Source organism: Oncorhynchus kisutch, linkage group LG10 (genome assembly GCF_002021735.2).
Source record: "Oncorhynchus kisutch isolate 150728-3 linkage group LG10, Okis_V2, whole genome shotgun sequence".
NCBI lineage: Eukaryota > Metazoa > Chordata > Actinopteri > Salmoniformes > Salmonidae > Oncorhynchus > Oncorhynchus kisutch.
Window position 1 is genome coordinate 26,597,459 of NC_034183.2, and position 22,438 is coordinate 26,619,896.

The 22,438-nt window shown below is 39.9% G+C and overlaps 1 protein-coding gene across 4 annotated transcripts in view; it reads right to left on the reverse strand.

Annotated features, from left to right (window-relative positions):
• LOC109897964 (probable phospholipid-transporting ATPase IF) overlaps window positions 1-17,069 on the reverse strand; it is a 59,792-nt gene extending 42,723 nt beyond the window's left edge. The window contains exon 1 of one of the 4 annotated variants that reach the window (XM_020492666.2): window positions 16,766-17,069. In XM_020492666.2, coding sequence (XP_020348255.1) covers window positions 16,766-16,795 — 30 coding nt within the window. In that variant the 5' untranslated portion in view covers window positions 16,796-17,069. The remainder of the gene's footprint in view (window positions 1-16,765) is intronic. The other 3 variants (XM_031833407.1, XM_031833406.1, XM_031833408.1) reach the window with 3 other exon arrangements.
• Between the last annotated feature and the right edge of the window lie 5,369 nt (window positions 17,070-22,438).

The window sequence follows — 22,438 nt, forward strand, 5'->3', positions numbered from 1 at the left end:
TGCCTTTAATATATTTTACCACATGGCCTTAAATTGTACTCATTTGTTTTTCTTTGGTTGCCCATGCTATTTCAATTTGTGCATAATAAATCCTTAGATTTTTCCATTGTGTAAAAATGGCAGATTTCCACATTCTTACCCATCATATGAAAAGCATTTTCTGACTTAAATAACACTCCCTTAAGGATGCTTGTGATATGCATCTTAAGTCGCATGTATTTGTTTATGTATTTTATATCTACATTTGTCAATCCAAAAATAGCTTTTTAATTGTGTAATGGAAATACATTAATTTCCTGTTACCAAGTAATTTACGGTTTATGTCTTTAGTTTTCCATATGGACCAATTTAGCTGTGAATTCTGAAAAGATATCCAAGGATTGTTCCATATGGTTGTGTTTTTAGGGAGTGATATTGATTCTTGTAGAATAGATTAAAAAAAATTGCATATTGTTAGCATTTAACTATGAAGTTAACTATCATGTTCTTAGCTTTATCCTTTGAAAATAGACAGAAATATTCTGGGGATGAGCATGCATTCTTCAATATGTACCCATTTTTCCTCTTTAGTGCATTTAACTATATGTCCCATGTAAAAGCCTTGGGTAGCAAGTTGATACATTTCCAAGTCTGGAAAGTTAAAACCACCCTCAGACTACGTAGATTTGAAACTTTTTTTTATTTATTCTATGAATTTTATATGCCCATACAATCTGTTATGACCGATCATACTTTTTTTAAAGAATGTCTTCACTGGTATTTTTGTGCTCCATTTTTTGCTTAGCTTCCTGTCTTTAAGTTTGGTGTGGGTTTTTTCTTTTGTTTGCCTGTTCTTGGGAAAAGTTTGTGCGCGGAAAGGGAGCATATTGGTCAGGTATAAATCAGGAGATCTGCAAATAAGTTTTAGTTTATATTCATGTTTACCAATACTGATACCTGTTATGTTTGGGTCCTGTCTAATTCTTTCTGCAACCGGTTCAATGGCCAGTGCAAACAGGAAGGGGGAGAGGGCACACCCCTGTCTAAAGCGAAAGCCGTTCCTCAGGCAGAATTTCATCAGAATACATTATTTGTGTATGTTTTTGCTTTAGGACATTTAGAATCATTTGTATAAAATGTATTGTTTCCACTGGAAAGTTGAAAGCTTTCAAAGTTTTGAATAAAACAAAAGGTAATTCAAGACAGTCAAAAAAAATGTTGATCTATATCCAGTTTCTTTGCATATTGTATTAAACTGAAACATGTTCTTATATTTGTTTGTAAGTGTCTAGTTTGAATAAACCCTGTTTGACATGTATCAAGTCTGGTAAGACTTAAGCCATTTTATTGCTTAAGCTTTTTTATTATTTTGTCACAATGTATTAAAATGTTGGTCTATAATCAGCAGGGGACTGGTTTTAATATAACTGAAATAAACTGCTTGATGTTGTTATGTGTAAATAGGGGCACAACATTGTTCCAAAATCTGGAATAGAATTCTAATCGGAAAGCCATCCATTCCGGGTGCTTTTCTCCGTGTGAATGTTTTAACAGTATATAATATATATTTTTTTTGGGGGGGGGGGGGGTGATCTTGGTTTTTAGTGATTCTTTGTCTACTGATAATTGCTAAAGGGTTGTTGAGTCTAAGAAGGCTAGAGGATCTGTCCTCCTGTTTAATTCTGATTTACATAAATTTTTTCATAAAGCTTTCACAATTGTTATTAATTGCATTGGTTCTAATACCCGCATTTGTATCTTTTAAAATTATAACTGGCTTAGTGTGTATTTGTTTTGTGAAAGCGGCAAGATATTCACCAGGGGTCAGCTTTTCTCGGTTCTGTACCTTCTCCAAATTCTGTCACTCTGTGTATTTTCTACTGCTGTAATTAATGAATTATTATTTGTAGAGATGACATTTTTCAGCCTCTTTGGACACTCTCTAAATGTGCCTATTTTAATACTAAGTCTGTCAATCTTATTGAGGGTATGATTTAGGTCAACTGCTAAAATAATAGTTCCTGTCTGGATTTGATATAATTTACTGTATATTAAGTGCATTTGGAAAGTATGCAGACCTCTTGACTTTTCCACATTTTGTTCATTACAGCCTCGTTCTATAATGGATTATATTGTTTTCCCACCCCTCCCTCAATCTACACACAATACCCCATAATGTTTGCAAATGTATAAGGAAAAAAACGAAAATATCACATTTACATAAGTACTCAAACCCTTTACTCAGTACTTTGTTAATGCACCTTTGGCAGCGATTACAGGCTTGTGTCTTATTGGGTATGATACAAGCTTAGCACACCTGTATTTGGGGAGTTTCTCCCATTCTTCTCTGCAGATCCTCCCAGGCTCTGTCAGGTTGGATGGGGAGCATTGCTGCACAGCTATTTTCAGGTCTCGCCAGAGATGTTAGATCGGGTTCAAGTCCGGGCTCTGGCTAGGCCATTCAAGGACATTGAGACATGTCCTGAAGCTACTCCTGCATTGTCTTGGCTGTGCGCTTAGGGTTTTTGTCCTGTTGGAAGGTGAACCTTCGCCCCAGTCTGAGGTCCTGAGCGCTCTGGAGCAGGTTCTGTCTGTACTTTGCTTCATTCATCTTTCCTTTGACCCAGACTAGCATCCCAGTCACAGCAGCAGAAAAACATCCCCATAGCACGATGCACCAACATGCTTCACCGTAGGAATGGTGCCAAGTTTCCTCCCATACGTGACGCTTGGCATTCAGGCCATAGAGTTCAATCTTGGTTTCATCAGACCAGAAAATCTTGTTTCTCATGGTCTGAGAGTCCTTTAAGTGCCTTTTGGCAAACTCCAAGCGAGCTTTCATCTGCCTTCTGAGGAACGACTTTCGTCTGGCCACTACCAAAAAGTCCTGATTGGTGGAGTGCTGCAGAGATTGTTATCCTTCTGAAAGGTTCTACCATCTCCACAGAGGAACTCTGGAGCTCTGTCAGAGTGACCATAGGGTCCCTGGCCAATGCCCTTCTCCCCAATTGCTCAGTTTGGCTGGGCAGCCATCTCTAGGAAGAGTCTTAGTGGTTCCAAACGTATTCCTTTTAAGAATGATGGAGGCGACTGTGTTCTTGGGGACCTTCAATGCTGCAGAAATGTTTTGGTACCCTTCCCGGATCTGTGCCTCGACACAATCCTGTCTCGGCACTCTAAGGACAATTCCTTCGACCTCATAGCTTGGCTTTTGCTCTGACTTGCACTGTCAACCTTATATAGACAGGTTTGCGCCTTTCCAAATTATGTCCAATCAATTGAATTTACCACAAGTGGACTCCGAATCAAGATGTAGAAACATCAAGGATGATTAATGGAAACATCAATTGAGTCTCATAGCAAAGGGTATGAATACTTATGTAAATAAGGTATTTCTGTGAATTGTTTAGATATATACAAAAAATAATCTAAAAATCTGTTTTCACGGAGTCATTATGGGGTATTGTCTGTAGATTGAGGATTTGAAATTGTATTTAATCCATTTTAGAATAAGGCTGTAACGTAACAAAATGTGGAAAAAGGGAAGGGGTCTGAATACATTCCGAATGCACTGTATACAAAAGTATGTGGACACCCCTTAAAATGAGTGGATTTGGCTATTTCAGACACACCTGTTGCTTAAATTCAAGCACACAGTCATGTAATTTCCATAGACAAATGGCAGTAGAATGGCTTTACAGAAGAGCTCAGTGTCTTCGTCATAAGATGCCACCTTTCCATCAAGTCAGTTCGTCACATGTATGCCTTGCTATAGTTGCTCCGGTCAACTGTAAGTGCTGTTATTGTGAAGTGGAAAAGTAGAGGAGCAACAATGGCTCTGCCGCGAAGTAGTATGCCACACAAGCGTCTGCCCTCGGTTGCAACACTAACTTCCGAATTCCAACTCGTCGTGTTTGGAGGACAAAGAATGCTGAGTTGCATCCAAAGAACACCATACCTACTGTGAAGCATGGGGGTGGAAACATCATGCTTTGGGGCTGTTTTTCTGCAAAGGGACCAGGACGACTGATCCGTGTAAAAGAAAGAATGAATGGGGCCATGTATCGTGAGATTTTGAGTGAAAACCTCCTTCCATCAGCAAGGGCATTGAAGATGAAATGTGGCTGGGTCTTTCAGCATGACAATGATCCCAAACACACCGCCCGGGCAACGAAGGAGTGGCTTCGTAAGAAGCATTTCAAGGTCCTGGAGTGGCCTAGCCAGTCTCCAGATCTCAACCCCATAGAAAATCTTTGGAGGGAGTTGAAAGTCCGTGTTGCACAGCAACAGCCCCAAAACATCACTGCTCTAGAGGAGATCTGCATGGAGGAATGGGCCAAAATACCAGCACCAGTGTGTGAAAACCTTGTGAAGACTTACAGAAAACATTTGACCTCTGTCATTGCCAACAAAGGGTATATAACAAAGTATTGAGATAAACTTTTGTTATTGACCAAATACATATTTTCCACCATAATTTGCAATGTGATTTTCTGGATTTTTTTTTCTCATTTTGTCTGTCATAGTTGAAGTGTACCTATGATGAAAATTACAGGCTTCTCATCTTTTTAAGTGGGAGAACTTGCACAATACTTTTTTGCCCCACTATATATGATAAACAGAGAGTAGCAGTAGCGTAAAAGAGGGGTTGGCGGGTAGCGGAACACAATGCAGATAGCCTGGTTAGCCAATGTGTGGGGGCACTGGTTCTTCTGGCCAACTGAGGCAGCATGTACATGAATGTATAGTTAAAGTGACTATGCATATATGATAAACAGAGAGTAGCAGCAGTGCAAAAGAGGGGTTGGGGGGTGGGCACACAATGCAAATAGTCCAGGTAACCATTTGATTACCTGTTCAGGAGTCTTATGGCTTGGGGGTAAAAACTGTTGAGAAGCCTTTTCGTCCTAGACTTGGCCCTCCGGTACCGCTTGCCATGCGGTAGTAGAGAGAACAGTCTATGACTGGGGTGGCTGGGGTCTTTGACAATTTTTAGGGCCTTCCTCTGACACTGCCTGGTATAGAAGTCCTCGATGGCAGGTAGCTTAGCCCCAGTGATGTACTGGGTCGTACGCACTACCCTCTGTAATGCCTTGCAGTCGGAGGCCGAGCAATTGCCGTACCAGGCAGGGATGTAACCGGTCAGAATGCTCTCGATGTTGCAACTGTAGAACCTTTTGAGGATCTGAGGACCCATGCCAAATCTTTTTAGTTTCCTGACGGGGAATAGGCTTTGTCGTGCCCTCTTCACAACTGTCTTGGTGTGTTTGAACCATTCTAGTTTGTTGGTGATGTGGACACCAAGGAACTTGAAGCTCTCAACCTGCTCCACTACAGCCCCGTTGATGAGAATGGGGGCGTGCTCGGTCCTCCTTTTCCTGTAGTCCACAATAATCTCCTTAGTCTTGGTTACGTTGATATTCTGGTTATTCTGGCACCACCCGGCCAGGTCTCTGACCTTCTCCCTTTAGGCTGTCTCATCGTTGTCGGTGATCAGGCCTACCACTGGTGTGTCGTCTGCAAACGTAATGATGGTGTTGGAGTCATGCTTGGCCATGCAGTCGTGGGTGAACAGGGAGTACAGAGGGGACTGAGCACGCACCCCTGAGGGGCTCCAGTGTTGAGGATCAACGAGGCAGATGTGTTGCTAAAATAATAATAGCTGAATATTTCACAATCCAGGTGTGCAAAGTTAGACTTACAGCTGTAATCGATGCCATGAGGTGTGTCTAACATGTATTGACGCAGACAGCTGAATACTGACTATATTTTAGTTATTTAATTGTGATCTAAAAATCCATTTGAATGCCACTTTGTAATAAAATGTGAAGAAATACCTGGAAGTTGCATACTACGTCACATCTGTGCAGATATGTGCACCACGTTATTGCGCTCTCTCGCTCTGTTGGGGGTGCATGATGTGCGAGGGGCACTCAAGATGGCGGCATGAGGGTGTGTAACATTTCTAGCTGAGGAACAATTTTAGGGTTCTCTCAGTTTATAGTTTTAGACTACAGTTGCAATTAGTTTTTTCACAAAAAATGATATCTAACCATACAATGTAGCTAATTTGAATAATTTTGTAATTAATCAAACCATTGAAGTATATTTTTCACGATTTCCAATGAACAAGCTAGCTATCGAAAAGGTTTGGCGTGTGTAGTTAAGTTAGCCTGCTAACGTCTTCATAGCTAGTAGCATGGAATCAGGACATGACCAAACTGTTGCTGAGATAATGGATGTTGAAACTTCCAAGGAGAAAAGAGGCATTGTTGAAACTCACTCATATGCTTGCAGTGTAATAAAGGGGGATGAATGTGATTCATACCCAAATACCCCAACCAAGGAGCAACTTCCAAAGAAGCTGAGAAGTGAACCATCAATGAGCCAGCTACAGGACAACACTGTCCGCATCCTCACGGCTAAAATCAAAGAGAGTGCAGATGACATCATGAATTTGGTGAAAAAGAACACTATCAGTATTGTTAACCTGAAGAAATCGATTGATTTCAATGCTGAGTCAGTAACAACTCTGAAGCAGCAGAACGCAAAATTGAAAATTCAGGTTGCAAAGCAGGAGAAGAAACTCACTGAAATGGAGTCATAGGTAAACAAGAACACGGTATGGTCGGAGATGGAATATTCGAATTTATGGAATAGCAGAAAAATCTGACGAGAACATCAAAGCAAGAGTGAAGGACATTTGCAGGGCAATGTTCCCGGAGGAAGAGCGAAATGTTGTTGCAGGTTCTCTGGATGTAGTGCACCGCCTGGTTAGGCTGAGAGATGGGGAAAACAACCAGCCACCACGACCAGTGATCATGAGATTCATCTCCAGAACAGCGAGGGATTTGACATGGAAAAGTGCAAAGAAAAATGACTATTTAAAGAACAACCTGAGGTTCAGGGAGCATCTGACAGCATTTGACAAAGAAGCTCTGAATCGTCTGTGGCCGATGATTGAGAGAACAAGGAAGGAAGGGAAAGTGCATACTTTGCAGGAGCCAAGGCTTTTGTTAATGGAAGGGAAATTCCCGCTGACGACTAGCTTGTTGACTGCTGGATTTATCAAGTGAGTTGTGCAGGACTGAGTTTTATTTGCATCTGATAAAACTTTATATTTCTTGAGGAAAGAGCATTGTTTATGTGAGCGAAACTATATATTTTCAATGTGATAGTAAATGTCAATTTCTGTTTTTTCTATTAATGCCAGGGGAATCCGTAATATTTTGAAAAGGAAATCTTTATTTTTGTATTGTATGGGTAAGAGTACCGACTTTTATTTCATTCAAGAAACTCATGCCTGTCCCACAGATACTGCATTTTGGAAGTGTCAATGGGGGAATGATGTTTGGTACTAATCGGTCAGCAGGTGTCGCTATTTTAAAAGGCAACTTTAAGGGTCATATATTGAGTCATGAAGCAGATAATACAGGGAGATGGATTATACTATTGGTAGATATCAACCACATTCAATTCATTGTTGTAAAAACTTATGCTTCCAATAACAAGTCAAGTAACTGCATTTTATTTATAGACATTGAGAGGAAAATAAAGTAAAATTCTGTCTAAATTTCCACTGGGGTGGAGATTTTAATACAGTATTACATGATAATTTAGATAGATGGCCTCCTAAGGATAGCAGTTCTGTTTGTGAGATAAGGAATATATGTCTAAGGTTAGGTGTTCTAGATATTTGGAGACATAAGAACCCAGATAAGATTATGTTTACATGGAGTACCAAAGATGTATCTATACAATCCCGTATTGATTTCTGGCTGATATCTGAAGATATGGCTGACAAGGTTCATACGGTCTCGATTGAACCATCGATTTTAACAGACCACAAAGGGATTTCAATAAAGATAAATATGCATGGTTTGTCAACAAAAAAAGTTAGTAAAGGTTACTGGAAAATGAGCAAGACTTTACTAGAGAATGAAGTATTTAAGAAGGAAGTAGCAGGAATTATTGATAAATACTGGAATTGTGCCTCTGTTATGAATACATTTGGAAGTTACTGGGAGCTAATGAACTTCTATATAAGGCTTTTGGCTATTTCAATGTGGAAAGGAATTGCTCGTGCCAAGAAAGAGAAAGAATATGACATCATAAAAGGGAATAATGGATTATACTAAAAAACTGAACTAACTAATCAGGAATTACTGGAGCTATCATCATTGCAAATGCAGTTAGACTGTATCTACGAAGAAAAGGCCCGGGGAGCGTTTGTAAGATCAAGACAAAAATGGATGGAAGAGGGAGAGAAAAATACAAAATATTTCTTTAATTTAGAAAAAAAGGGCAGGTGAAAAGACATCCATATGTAAATGAATGATTAATAATACTCCCAATGAAAATCCAAAAGAAATCTCTCAGCATGTTTCCCAGTTTCAGAATCTGTATATATCAATCCAGTCAACTTCCAATGTGGATATTTTATTAGATAATGTAGCAAACATTGCTAAGAAGATAGATAATGATTTCAGGGATTTTTTGATGAGAAGTTATCTGAAATTGAGATAAAAGACTGTATTAAAAGCCTTAAGGACAATATGTCCCCTTCGAAATGATGGTTTCTAAGCGAGTTTTATAAAGCATTCAATGATAAATTGATTCCTTCCATTCTTGCTATGTTTCAAGAATCAATAGAAAATGGGGGTTACCGGCTTCCTTAAAGCAAGGTGTAATTACTTTGATTCCCAAACCTAATAAGGATACTCTTTATATAGACAACTGGAGACCCATTAGCCTGTTGAATAATGATGGGAAATTATTTGCTAAGAGGTTGAAACAAGGCTTGCATTATACAATTGATGAAGAACAATCTGGTTTTATGCATGGTCGACACATTAGTAATAACATCAGGTTGATCTTAGATATGATTGACTATAATGACCTCATCCTTGATGATAGTTTTCTTATGTTTGTTGATTTTTATAAAGCTTTTGACACTGTAGAACATGAGTTTATGTTCAAAGTAATACTTTTTTTGCATTTGGTGACTTTTTTTGAAAGCAGTCCAAACTTTATATAGTGGTTGTACTAGCTCTGTAAATGAGCTCATGGGACATCCCAAAGATTTGATATTGGCCGTGGAATTAGGCAGGGCTGCCCAATCATTTTTATTGGTTACCCAAATTATGGCTCTTCATATCAAGAAAGGGAATTTGCAAGGTGTTTCAGCACTTGGCAATGAATTTAAACGATGTCAACTGACTGATGATACCACCATATTCTTAAGAAACAGGAATGAGGTTTCTAAAGCAGTTTCCTGTATGGAAGACTTCTCCTTAGTTTCGGGTTTGAAAATGTATATCAATAAGTCAGTCTTATTTCCACTCAAGGATTGTGTTTTACAGGAAGTATATGGTATCCCAATTTAAGATAAGGTTACTTATCTTGGAATTGTTATATGCAAGGATGAAAAACAAAGGAGTGAATTAAACTTTAACCCACTATTGAGAAAACAAAGAAGAAATTGAACCCCTGGTTGCTGAGAGATATTTCGTTATACGATCGGGTTTTATTGTCCAAAGCTGAAGGGTTATCCAGATCAGTTTATGTCTCATTATCACTTGAATTATCCCCTCAAATTGTAAAGTACTTAGATAAGATTCTTAATCATTTTATTTGGAGGAACTAGCCTCAATATCTATGAAAAGATATTCTCACTAATACCCAAGAACAAGGAGGTCTTGAGGTTTTAGATTTCAATACTCTAAATAATACTTTAAAAATAAATTGGATTCTGAAGTATGTTAAGAACCAGCACAGTATTTGGAATGTCTTCCCTAAGTATTTATTTGACTCTGTTAGTGGTTTAGAATTTTTGCTTTGATATAATTTTGATAAAATGGCCAAATTCCATAAGCAGGCAATTTTAGCTTGGATGTTAGGGTATAAACACAATTTTCTACTCACAGATACTTTATATGGAACAACAAAGATATACAATTTAAAAACAATTCTCTTTTTTTTTGTAACTGGTTTGAGAATTGTAATTTAAAATGTTACATACGATAAATTCTGTGAAACATGTTTTGGAAAGATTCAAGATGAATATTGACGATAAATATGATTTCTGTGGAATGGAGAAAGAGACCATTTTGCATTTGTTTTTTGCCTGTATTTATAGTAGAATTTTTTTGGACTGACATACAGAATTTTGTTACAAAAAAATAGGACCGGTTGTACTATTTAATGGTTTTGATATAATGCTTTATTTCAGAAATGTTTACATAAAAATGTAGTATATTTAATTCAACTGCTAATAATACTAGTTAAATTTCAAATTCACAAAGCAAATCGTCTATAAATGAATTTAAAAATGAATTTATAAATTAATATAAAGAATATTACATTAATTTAACTAAAATGAAAAACAAAAAGGCAATTATTAATGAATATGATTTGTTTGTTTAGGATTCCTGGCAATGTAAATAGTTTGTATGTATGCTTGTTTGCATGTGACTATTCCTCTTTTGTTTGTTGATATTTGTTTAAAAAAATAAAAATAAAGGGTGCATGTGTGCCTCTTGCTAGCTGTCACTCAAATAGCAAGGAGCTGAAGCTCAATAGTTGAACTTGAATTGGTGGGGGGCTGACCCACGTGGGGGACATTTAAAAAAAAAGTGGTGCTGTACAGCTTCCAGAAAATCGCTAATTGGGGTAAAACAGTAATTCTGCTAATAGATTGTGCATCTATAAACTACACATTGACACATCCAGCCCAAAGCGGGAGATTTTTTTTTTTTTAAAGACTTAGTCGTCACCAAGGTTCCATATCATGTATTTAATAACTACCAGCTAGCTATCTTTAAGTGGAATTGACAGCATTTTAATTACTTTGAAGATATTTAACAATCATAATATCAGTCAAAAATATCAAATTCCCAGTTTAGGCTACGCACTTTATAAGAGTTTTTTTTTTTTTTTTTTTAAGGTAATATTTGACAAAATTCCATGATGTACAGTAAGGCATTATTTGCAGAATATTAACTTTATTTGCATTATTTGCATTAATATAACTCACCAATACATTTCTTGGTAGTCCAGAAAAATTGCTATCAGGTTGTAAATTACAGCTGGCCTGGTACATTGTTTGCTGCCTCCACCCATTCGGGATGCACCGTTTCAATTACTCAATATTTTTACAAAAACAGACAAATGTAACTAAGGCTGGGAATGTCAATACAATCAAACTAGCAAGGGAAAAGATCATAAGTCAGTCATAACGTGGCTAATAGGCTAGCATATATATTTATGTATACAAGCTAAAAACTCGGAGCCTAACGTTAGCCAGCTAGCTATCTGCTGGGAGGATGTCATGTCATTGGAGGAGTGGGTGACTGACCCAACTTTTTCCCCTCATATCGTTTTTAGGGGCTACTGCTAGAGATGCAGGTGTTATTTGGTTAGCTAGCAAGAAATGTGAATCGCTTAACTTGAATGACTGTTATCCAGTTAGCACATCTCTTGCACTCGTAAAGTCACTGGCTATCTACTCAGATTTCTGAGCACTCTCGTCTGATTGTGCATGAGCGCAGAATAACTGATGAATTTACGAACACACGCTGAACATTACCGGTGTCAGTAAACTTCAGCAAAACAGTTATACCAAATGTTGTTGCCTGCAGCACAGTTAGTCACTAAAGCTCTACATAACATGTAAACTGGCTCTGCTAGGGCGAATAAAATGGTCAGTGAGGTTCTCTCTCATTTGAGTCTGGAAGTAGCTAGCAATCTAGCCAGTTAGCTTGGTCCTTGAATTCTGTTTTAGGAACACTTGGCGCAACCATACTCCTCGACGAGAGCGTCCAGTGTCAATAGTGCAGTGTACGCTCTGAATTTATGAACAGACAATGTGACAACGCTCTGAATTTACGTATGCAGGGCACACTAACACATAGGAGGCAATTTACAAATGGATCCTTAGTTGTCAATCAAATGTACTTGTCATCGATTAGCAGACAAGTTCCCATTCAGTCGTCAAAACGTGGGTTGGGACAAGCATGCATTGGCAGGCAAGCTGCAGAAGGACGAGCAGGCTACTATTCCCCATAGTTTATAAGTGCAATTTTGACAGCCAACTAGCTGAAAAAGTTTGAGAGGGTTTATCCCTTGTTAGATTTTAGCTCATCTCGCTCTGGCTAGCATTAGTTGTTGGTGTGCATAACTGAGGGAGAGAGAGCCTACATTTTCAAGGTTGTTTGATCAATAGGACTGTAAAGTTCACAATGTAACATATTTGAAGAAATCCATTCAGATGTATTTTGTGTTTGCGAGCGGTGTGGTCAGCATGTCAATGTCACAAGCAGCTTATCGGCGAGAGTTGGCAAGATGAGAGGAAAAGTTCAGCTAACAAGGGCAACTACAAGGAGCTTGCAGATGTAATTGCACATTATGATGCATATGGAAGCCCCTACAGTCTTCTCTAGGTTGTCGAAATCAATTCAGAAAGATTTGATCACTTCCATTAAAAGTGATATTAAAAAGAGGTTGACACAGAGCAAAAGAATGCGCAAGTAGGCTTACCACTTTCCTCCGGTATTTATTTAGCAAAGGTGATAACACAATCACTCCTGACAGACACACTCAAACTCTTTACATAAATGTTGCAGCAGCCTAGGCTACACCTAAACATTAGAGATCTGACATGCTGTATGGGATGAAATCAAGATGATTTTTCAGTCAACTCTAGGCTACTAATAATAACAGCTGCATACAGCCTATGCGCCATGTCCATCTGGCAAGGGTAAACAAATTGGTAACGTTTATGTATTTATCGTCCATTTGTTTGTCAGGAGGAAATGTGAATATGATTTTGTTTTCTTTATATTTAAACATGGGCTGACTAGGCTGCCTATACCTTTTCAATCCAAAATTATTAACTGGAATTAATCAATCAACATAGTGATGACAAACTGAATTAATTTTTAATTAGACCTACAGTTGCATAGGCCTGTATGACGCAAACATGCATAAAGCAAATTCAGCCCTGTGAGTTCTATTGTCCATCAGTTGTGGTCTGTGTGGAATAACCCCCGTTAGTCTAGTATAAAACAGAGGTGGGACCAAGTCATTGTTTTACAAGTCACGAGTAAGTCTCAAGTCTTAGCACTCAAGTCAAGTCCCAAGTCAAGACAGACAAGTCCTAAACAAGTCATAATGTGCTCTTCACCAAATGTAATACCATTTCATATTTTGAACAAGAGTAACAGTTAGCATATTACATTTACGCAAATCATGAATGCTTTAAAAAAATATCTATATACTTATTACTTTCCAAATAAATGTCATATTTCCATGGAACCACATGGGTAGCCATGAGAAAGAGACACACACACACAGTGATCGACTATCGAGGATCGCAATCGGGCGATGTAGGCTTGTACACAATCGCCCAACCTTACACACTCTCTCTCTCTCCCTCTCTGTGGTTACAGTAGGCTAACGTATGTCAATGGTTTAAGGAACAGCAATAATATCAGGCAGGATTTAGGCTACCAACTGCCTAGCCAGTTGTAGCTCAATCTTGGGTGCAATGATCACGTTCCCGCACCAACTGACTGTGTGGAGGCTCACTGATTTAACGTTACATTAGCCTCCATGATACACTAGTAAAGTAATAAAATATATAGCTGTCGGCTATATTAGCCACGACTTAGTTTTTTGTGCAGCTTCAAATGTCGAACAAAGTTGTAAATTGTTGCGCCTCCGTCTGTAATTTTCTTCCCACTTTTTTTGCAATCTGTTATTTGTTGATACAGCGCCGTCTTTATATCCGAAAATAATAATTTTGGGTATCATCTTTCCAAGGGCTCCATCTGAATTCACCCCCCGACGTTCCTCTGCACTGCCACGCACAACTTTTTCTCACCTGGCACAATTTGATTGGCTGCAGTCCAATTCAAACTGTAATCCGTTAAATGAAGAGCTGCACACTTTTTAATATTTGGGCTTGGGGAGGGTATCAAGTCATAAGTCTCAAGTCAAGTCACGAGTCATTGGTGTTAAAGTCATATAAAGCATATAAAACCTTTTTAGAACTGATTAATCATTGTCATACCCTATAGGGTCCGGCGTTTTCCTGGTTAGGTTACAAGATAAGGAAAAACTCCGGGCCCCAGGGGGGAAAAACAATTGTCCCATCACTCTGGGACCTATGGTGCCACCAGTCTGCTTGCAGTTGTCAGTTACAGCGCATTCGGAAAGTATTCAGACCCCTTGACTTTTACCACATTTTGTTAAGTTACAGCCTTATTCTAAAATGGATTAAATGAATTGTTTTCCTCATCAACCGACACACAATACCTCATGATGACAAATTGAAAACAGGTTTTTAATGCTCAGACCCTTTGCTATGAGACTTGAAATTGAGTTCAGGTGAATGCTGTTTCCATTGATCATACTTGAGATGTTTCTACAACTTGATTGTAGTCCACCTGTGGTAAATTCAATTAATTGGACATGATTTGGAAAGGTACACACCTGTCTATATAAAGGTCCCACAGTTGACAGTGCATGTCTGAGCAAAAACCAAGCCATGAGGTTGAAGGAATTGTATGTAGTGCTCAGAGACAGGATTGTGTCGAGGTACAGATCTGGGGAAGGTTACCAAAACATTTCTGCAACATTGAAGGTCCCCAAGAACACAGTGGCCTCCATTATTCTTAAATGGAAGACAATTAGAATCACCAAGACTCTTCCTAAAGCTGAGGATTCAGGAGAGATGGGCCTTGTTCAGGGATGTGAGCTCCAGAGTTCCTCTGTAGAGATGGGTGAACCTTCTAGAAGGACAACCATCTCTGCAGCACTCCACCAATCAGGCCTTCACGGTAGAATGGCCAGATGGAAGCCACTCAAGGCACATGACAGCCCGCTTGGAGTTTGCCAAAAGGCACCTAAAGACTCTCAGACCATGAGAAACACGATTCTCTGGTCTGATGAAAATAAGATTTAACTATTTTTGGCCTGAATGCCAAGCGTCACGTCTGGAAGAAAACTGGCACCATCCCTACGGTGAAGCGTGGTGGTGGCAGCATCATGCTGTGGAGATGTTTATCAGCGGCAGAGACTGGGAGTCTGGTCAGGCTCAAGGGAATGATGAACGGAGCAAAGTAGAGATCCTTGATCCAGAGCCCTCATGACCTCAGAGGTTCACCTTCCAACAAGGTTCACCTTCCAACAGGACAACGACCCTAAGCACACAGCCAAGACCAACGCAGGAGTGGCTTCGGGGCAAGTATCAGTGTCTTTGAGGCCCAGCCAGAGCACGGACTTAAACCCGATCGAACATCTCTGGAGAGACCTGAAAAAAGCTGTGCAGCAACGCTTTTTGCTGTGCAGCAACGCAGCAAAGGGAAAAGGGTCTGAATACTTTCAGAATGCACTGTAGGTGGATGTTCAGGGCTTTACTCGGGAAGGTTTCTTGGGCTACTTTGTGTCAAGTGGGTAGCGATGTGCAGCCTGTTAAACTCAGACATCTCAGAATTCATAGTCAAACTTCATGGAGAAAGTTGTTGCCCAAACCTATCATGGTGCTTCTGTGATGGAATGTGGCTGCTATTTGTATTTACAGCTAAATCCCCTCCTGTTCCCTGATTTTTAAGAGGTGATTACCCTTCCAATCCACTACCATTGTCATTTCGCTCCTCACATGTATTCTCTCATCCACTGGCACATTGACTGTTTCCTCTCCAAGCACTGAGTAGGCCTGTCAATTTGCATTACTATATGTAGAGTAATGCACATTACACAAATTATTTTACTCCTTGCTTGGACTAACTCATTATTAGCCCTGGTCTAAATGTGTTATTATTGTCTTCCCAGTCAAATCCTGTCCTGCCCTCAGTGGAAGAGCTGACCTCTTCTCCAACACCATCCATGATGAGCCTGTCCTGCACTGAAGCCTACCGTATATAAACACCTCAACTAAAGTCAAGCCTCTGAACGCCTCAACTCATCCTCATACCCTCATTCAATCACTGCTGTAATCCCGTCCCAACACTAAATAGCCCTCTCATTCCCAATAATATTGTAATATAAACGTGTTATTATTTAGGTAACAAAAGTGAAACACGCTTTGTCTGTGTGGTCGGCACCTATACGTGGGTCTCTCATCCTCAATTTGTTCATATCCAACTAGCGTCTAATTGTCCAAATGAACGGCTGCGTTCACACTGTATTGCAATAGAATTTTCACAAATGCCTGTCATTCCCAAACATTATATGATTTTATCAATGACCATATAAGTGCTTGGGTGTCAAATGTACAAAACGTGTCATTCTTCCTGGGCTGGGGGTGTCTTATGAACAGATTTAATAACAGTTCCACTTTAAGATGAATACACTAATTGTAAGTAACGTTAACTAACTCGAGAACGTCGGCTAAATTACTCAAAAGTAGCTAATTATAGTTAGCTAGTTTAGTATAACGTTACCTGGCCAAAAGCTTGGCTCATCGTGCATAACAGAACAGCCAACTCGCTAGATACATTTGAGTTGCGTTAGAATGTATAAGTGAGCCCTGGTTGGATTAATGCAGTAGCTAACAACTAGCCCTACTCATCTTTGGTAAATAAACAAGCCAGCTAGCTCAGCGGCGAATTTACACAGGCAGCCAGTTGGTCGGATTCTTAAACTCTTCAAAGCAACTAGGTAGCTAAATCATATTGTTTCATGTGCATCAACGTCTTTCTCAAAAGCAAAGTGGACTTGCTAGCGGATATTTCAAACTACTTAACGAGTATTTCTAGCTAGTTAACGAGAATACTTTACTTACCAGCTGTTGCCGTATCCACCGTAGTAGCATCCTTGCCAAATGTAATCCAAAGTAGCCAGCAAGGTGGCTAGCTAGCTATTCCCGTAAACCCTTCCCAAACCATACATATTTCCTTTTACAGACAGATATTTTGTTCGTTACACAAAACATCCAGGCTGTGTGATTATGTGATCAAACATGATCTCTAATATTACGTGGAAGTAATTATGTCCCTATTAATGTGACGGCTGCAAAGTCTGTCTCGTCCATAGAGAATGATAGAGGCCTCTAGTGGCCAAAAATCCGGTTTGGCATGGGCAGCGCCATTAAGGGTTTACACCATTTTTTTATGTAGTCAACTGGGTGGGACTCCTGGTGACCCTGTTGGCGTCATATCCCACTCGTTCATCAGGTGTGATCAGCCAGTTGTGAATAACAATTAGTACTTCAAAATGTGACACACCACCTAGATTGGATCCTATATAGCAGCATTTGAAATTGTGTTTTTTTACATTGGATAAAAGTAGACACAGAACTAGAAAATTAATGGGAAAGTAATTCTGCTTGGAAAGTTGCTAAAAGTTTGAGAAAATGGCCTGGTAATGTTTTGGTACACCTACTGGCGAGCTCTTTGTCTACACCATTCAGCATCGTTCACACCCTCTTAAGCCTTAGCCCCACTAGTCTCTTTAAGGATTCACAGTAGTAAACAACCAAAGATTTCAAGACTAAGTGGTGATGGTAGTAAAAATACACTATCTAATCCAGACCTATATTCTAATCTGACTTTGGTGCAGGCTATGTTCTTCACATTAGTCTCTGGTAAACACACACTATATCAAATAGAATCAAGGTTTACTTGTCACATGCACAGGATACAGAAAATGTAAACGGCATAGTTAAATTCTTACTTTCATAGGAGTCTTTTGTTTAGACATGTAGCTAGCTAGCCAAACAATTAACCATAATCCCAACTCTAACGCTGGGTTGAAAACAACTGGGAACTCAGGAAAAAAGGCCTCAGACTGGGGGGAAAAATGTACTTGAATGGTCATCCAACTCAGTATTCCAACTCGGGGAAACTTTCTAGAGCTCTGACTTTCTGATCTGAAGATCAATGACATCATGATTCGACTTTGCATTTTTCCAAGTTCCCAGTTGTTTTCAATGCTGCAATACTACTATGCATGAATCTGCAAGTAGCTAAAGCTAAACAACTAGGTTAAATTTTAGCTAGCAACACAAATGGCTTTATGAGACTACACAGATCATACACATAATGTTAGCTTACGAACCAGCTAGTCATTTGCGTTGCTAGCTATCTAATGTTGAACCTAGTTGTTTAGCTTTAGCTACCTGCATGGTAGTATTGCAGCGTTGGAAACAACTTGCTTTAACTTGCAATGAAAATTACTTTCTGACTAAATTAGAAACGTATATCTGAAAATGCAACTTTTTCAGTTCCTCATATCTTTAAAAAAAAGCAGTGGTAGAAAAGATTATCCACACATACTGAGCAGCTCATGTTAAAGACAGATACAAGGCAGACTAACCCAAACTCCTATCTTGATATGTCCAGCCCATCCATTTGTTAATCAAATCATAGCTAGCGGTAAGGGTCCTGTGTTTTTCCCTGGCTAAATCAACTAGCCTTGTACCTTAACAATTGTATTTGTATTAACGGGGGGGATTCAAATGCCTCTCCTGTGAAGTGATGTGCAACATACACCTAGCTTCTTGAAACAGGTCACACATGCTGTCAGACGCTAACACGGCACAGATGCAAAGATGAGCCCTCTGTCTATCTCTATGGTCTTGCGTCTCTTGTCCCACATCCTTTGTGGACCCCAGGAAGAGTAGCTGCTGCATGTGTGGAATGCCTTTTAGGTCTTTGCGTGTCAAAAATGATATGTCAACGCTTATGACCAATCATGATCTGAATGACTGCACGTCACAATACTTTTTTTTTTTTACATCGTTTTTACACATTGATTACACTAGCACTCATATTTCATGTCAGTGATGCAATGATGCTGGTAAAGTTGTTGCACAACTGCCATTGCCGCACAAGGGAGATACACACTTCCGAGCAAAATGACCTCATCTGTTGCATTAGTGATAGTTATGCCCCACGTTCACATGCTAGTCAGAACTAGGAAACTCAGAAATGTACGACTTGCTAACTGGTTGTAGTTGTACATGTGCCGAGTTGAACGAATTAGCAAATCGAACGTTTCCTAGTTCCCGACTAGCATATGAATGCAAATGCCGCGTTAAAAACAACGGATCTCAGAAATCTGACTTCAAACGACAATTTGTTCAATAGGAAAAATAGTTTAGGACTTTCTGACCTTAAGATCAATGACGTCATGATTTGACCTCGTTTATTTCCAGAGTTCCCAGTTGTCTTGAAAGCACCATAACTATCTAGCCAGGGGTCATCTAAAGAACCCCAAATTTTATAAGACAGTTTTTGTATTTGATTGAAGATTGTCAGACCTGGTCTGGTCAAGCCATGCTTATAAGTTTATCTTGCGGCAACATGGCTAGGGAGCTGGGAAGCTTATTGCTAAGAATATCAAATTATTACCCCAGAAATTGCTAAAACATCTGAATCAAAGCTATTTGTGAGTGACTTTGTTATTCTGCAAACTGAATTCAACATAGTAGGTAGACTGCTTACATCCAGTTAACAAGCTGTTATCACTGTTGACAAAATGCTTGATTTATTCTGTATTTTGACCGGCCCGGTTCCACAAGGGGGCTTAGCCCTCTCATTCACTTGTGCCCCACAGTATTAGTTTTGTCACTATATAAAATAAAAAAGTAATGCTTGAGTGAAAGGTTGCCACAAAATGTGTATCTCCACTGCTCTGTCAGCACAATGGACAGAGCGTGCTACGGTATGTGTAAGGAGGCTAGGGAAAGCAACCCATACAGAAAAGTAATATATTGCAATATACAGTGCCTTTGGAAAGTATTCAGACCCTTGACGTTTTCCACATTTTGTTATGTTACAGCCTTGTTCTAAAATGGCTTAATTAAAAAATATATCTTTAGTGAAAAGCTTTTGGGACATTTTTGCAAATGCATTAAAATATAACTTATTTATATAGGTGTTGACCCTTTGCTATTAGACTCGAAATTGAGTCCAGGTGCATTCTGTTTCCATTGATCATCCTTGAGATGTTTCTATAACTTGATTGGAGTCCATCTGTGGCAAATTCAATTAATTGGACATGCTTTGGAAAGGCACACATAGGTAATTTAAGGTCCCGCAGTTGACAGTGCATGTCAGATCAAAAACCAAGCTACGAGGTTGACGGAATTGTCCGTAGAGCTCAGACAGGATTGTGTCGAGGCACAGATCTGGGGAAGGGTACCAAAGAATGTTGGCGGCATTGAAGGTCCCAAAGAATACAGTGGCCTCAGTTATTCATAAATGGAAGAAGTTTGGAACCAACATAGATGGACCATCCTAGAGATGGCCGCCCGGCCAAACTGAACAATTGGTGAAGGGCCTTGGTCAGGGAGGTGACCAAGAACCCAATGGTCACTCTGACAGAGATCCAGAGTTCCTCTGTGGAGATGGGTGAACCTTCCAGAAGGACAACCATCTTTGCAGCATTCCACCAGTCAGGCCTTCACGGTGGAATGGCCCAGCAGAAGCCGCTCCTCAGTAAAAGGTACATGACAGCCAGCTTGGAGTTTGCCAAAAGGCACCTAAAGACTCAGACCATGAGAAAGAAGATTCTCTGGTCTGATGAAACTAAGATTGAACTCTTTGGCCTGAATGCTAAGCGTCACGTCTGGATTAAACCAGGCACTGCTCATCACCTGGCCAATACCATCCCTATGGTGAAGCGTGGTGGCAGCATCATGCTGTGGAGATGTTTTTAGCGGCAGGAACTGGGAGGATCAAGGCAAAGATGAACAGCGCAAAGTACAGAGATCCTCGATGATAACTTGCTCCAGTGCGCTCAGGACCTCAGACTGGAGTGAAGGTTCAACTTCCAACAGGACAACGACCCTAAGTACACAACCACGACAATGCAGGAGTGTCTTCGGACAAGTCTGAATATCCTTGAGTGGCCCAGCCAGAGCCCTGACTTGAACCTCTCTGAAGAGACCTGAAAATGGCTGTGCAGCAACGCTCCCCATCCAACTTGACAGAGCTTGAGAAGATCTGCAGAGAAGAATGGGAGAACTCCGCAAACACAGGTGTGCCAAGCTTTTAGCGTCATACCAAGAGGACTCAATGCTGTTATCGCTGCCAAATGTGCTGCAACAAAGTACTGAGTAAAGGGTCTGAGTACTTATGTAAATATCATATTTCAGTTGAATTTTAATACATTTTTGCTTTGTCATTTGTTACGGATACAGTTATCCTGTGTGTGTGTATCCTGTGTGTGTGTTTCTTTTCTCTCCTTCTCCCCTCACAGGTGAAAATCATCACTCCCCAATCAGTCAACAATCAATCATCAATCAGAAGACACACCTCCTCCTATTTCCTACCCTATCACAGTTCCTTCCCCATGGTTTAAAAACCCCATCAGTTGTTTGCTCTAGAGCTCAATCTCTCTGTAAATGTCATGTCTGTAGGTCTCTGTGTTTCACTCTCTCTTTGTGTATTAACCTCTCTTTTGTTTGAGCACCTCCATAGCACTTTGTCATCACCTGTGAGTATTGTTTTGGTTATGGTGTTTGTTTGTTGCTGGTGGGAAAAGGGGGAAACCAAGAGAAGTCGCCCATGGGTATACACTACCCGTAGGTGAACTTTGTTAAATACACTAGTTAGAACTGGGCGGACCACCCACTGTATTTTTGGTTAGTTAGCTGTTGTTGAAGTAGGCTAGTCTAGCTTAGGGGTGTTTTTGTATATTTATTGTTTCTTTCCTTGGGTCCAGCTCAGCCCCTTTTCCTGCTTCCCCCCCCATTACTGTGTGTTTATAAATAAACCTGGAGTTTGACGTTAGATTTCTGTTGTCGTGGTTATTTCGTTCACACTTTTTTACTTTGTCACAATAATAATTTGCATGAGTTATGTTACGGGTCTCATTACCATCCCCCCTAGACTGTCGGGCCAAAAGGGATTCGTAACATCATTATTGGGAATTGTGTGTAGATTTGTGAGGGGGTTTATTTAATACATTTTAGAATAAGGCTAACGTAACAAAATGTGGATAGAGTCAAGGGGCCTGAATACTTTCCGAATGCACTGTAGGTGTGCACCAACATGATCAAAAGTTTTTGCACACCTGCTCATTAAACATCTCATTCCAAAATCATGGGCATTAATATGGATGTTCTCTTGGTAAGTGTGTGAATTGGAACATTTTCTTGTCCTGCTAAGCATTCAAAATGTAACGAGTACTTTTGGGTGTCAGGTAAAAAGTACATAATTTTCTCTAGGAAAGTAGTGAAGTAAAAGTTGTCAAATTTTAAATAGTAAAGTGCCCCCACCCCCAAAAGTTCCCCCAGTACTTAAGTACTTTACACTGCGCCACAGTCTATTGGCGGCAAGCTTTACACTACTCCAGCCAATGCATAGTAATCGTAGCCTTGTGTGCGGCTGCTCGGCCAAGGAAAATCAATTTCATGAATCTCCCGATGAACAGTTCTTGGGGTGACATTGCATCCAGAGGCAGTTTGGAACACTGTAGTGAGCACCCTGGGCCTCAACCCCGCCCTGTA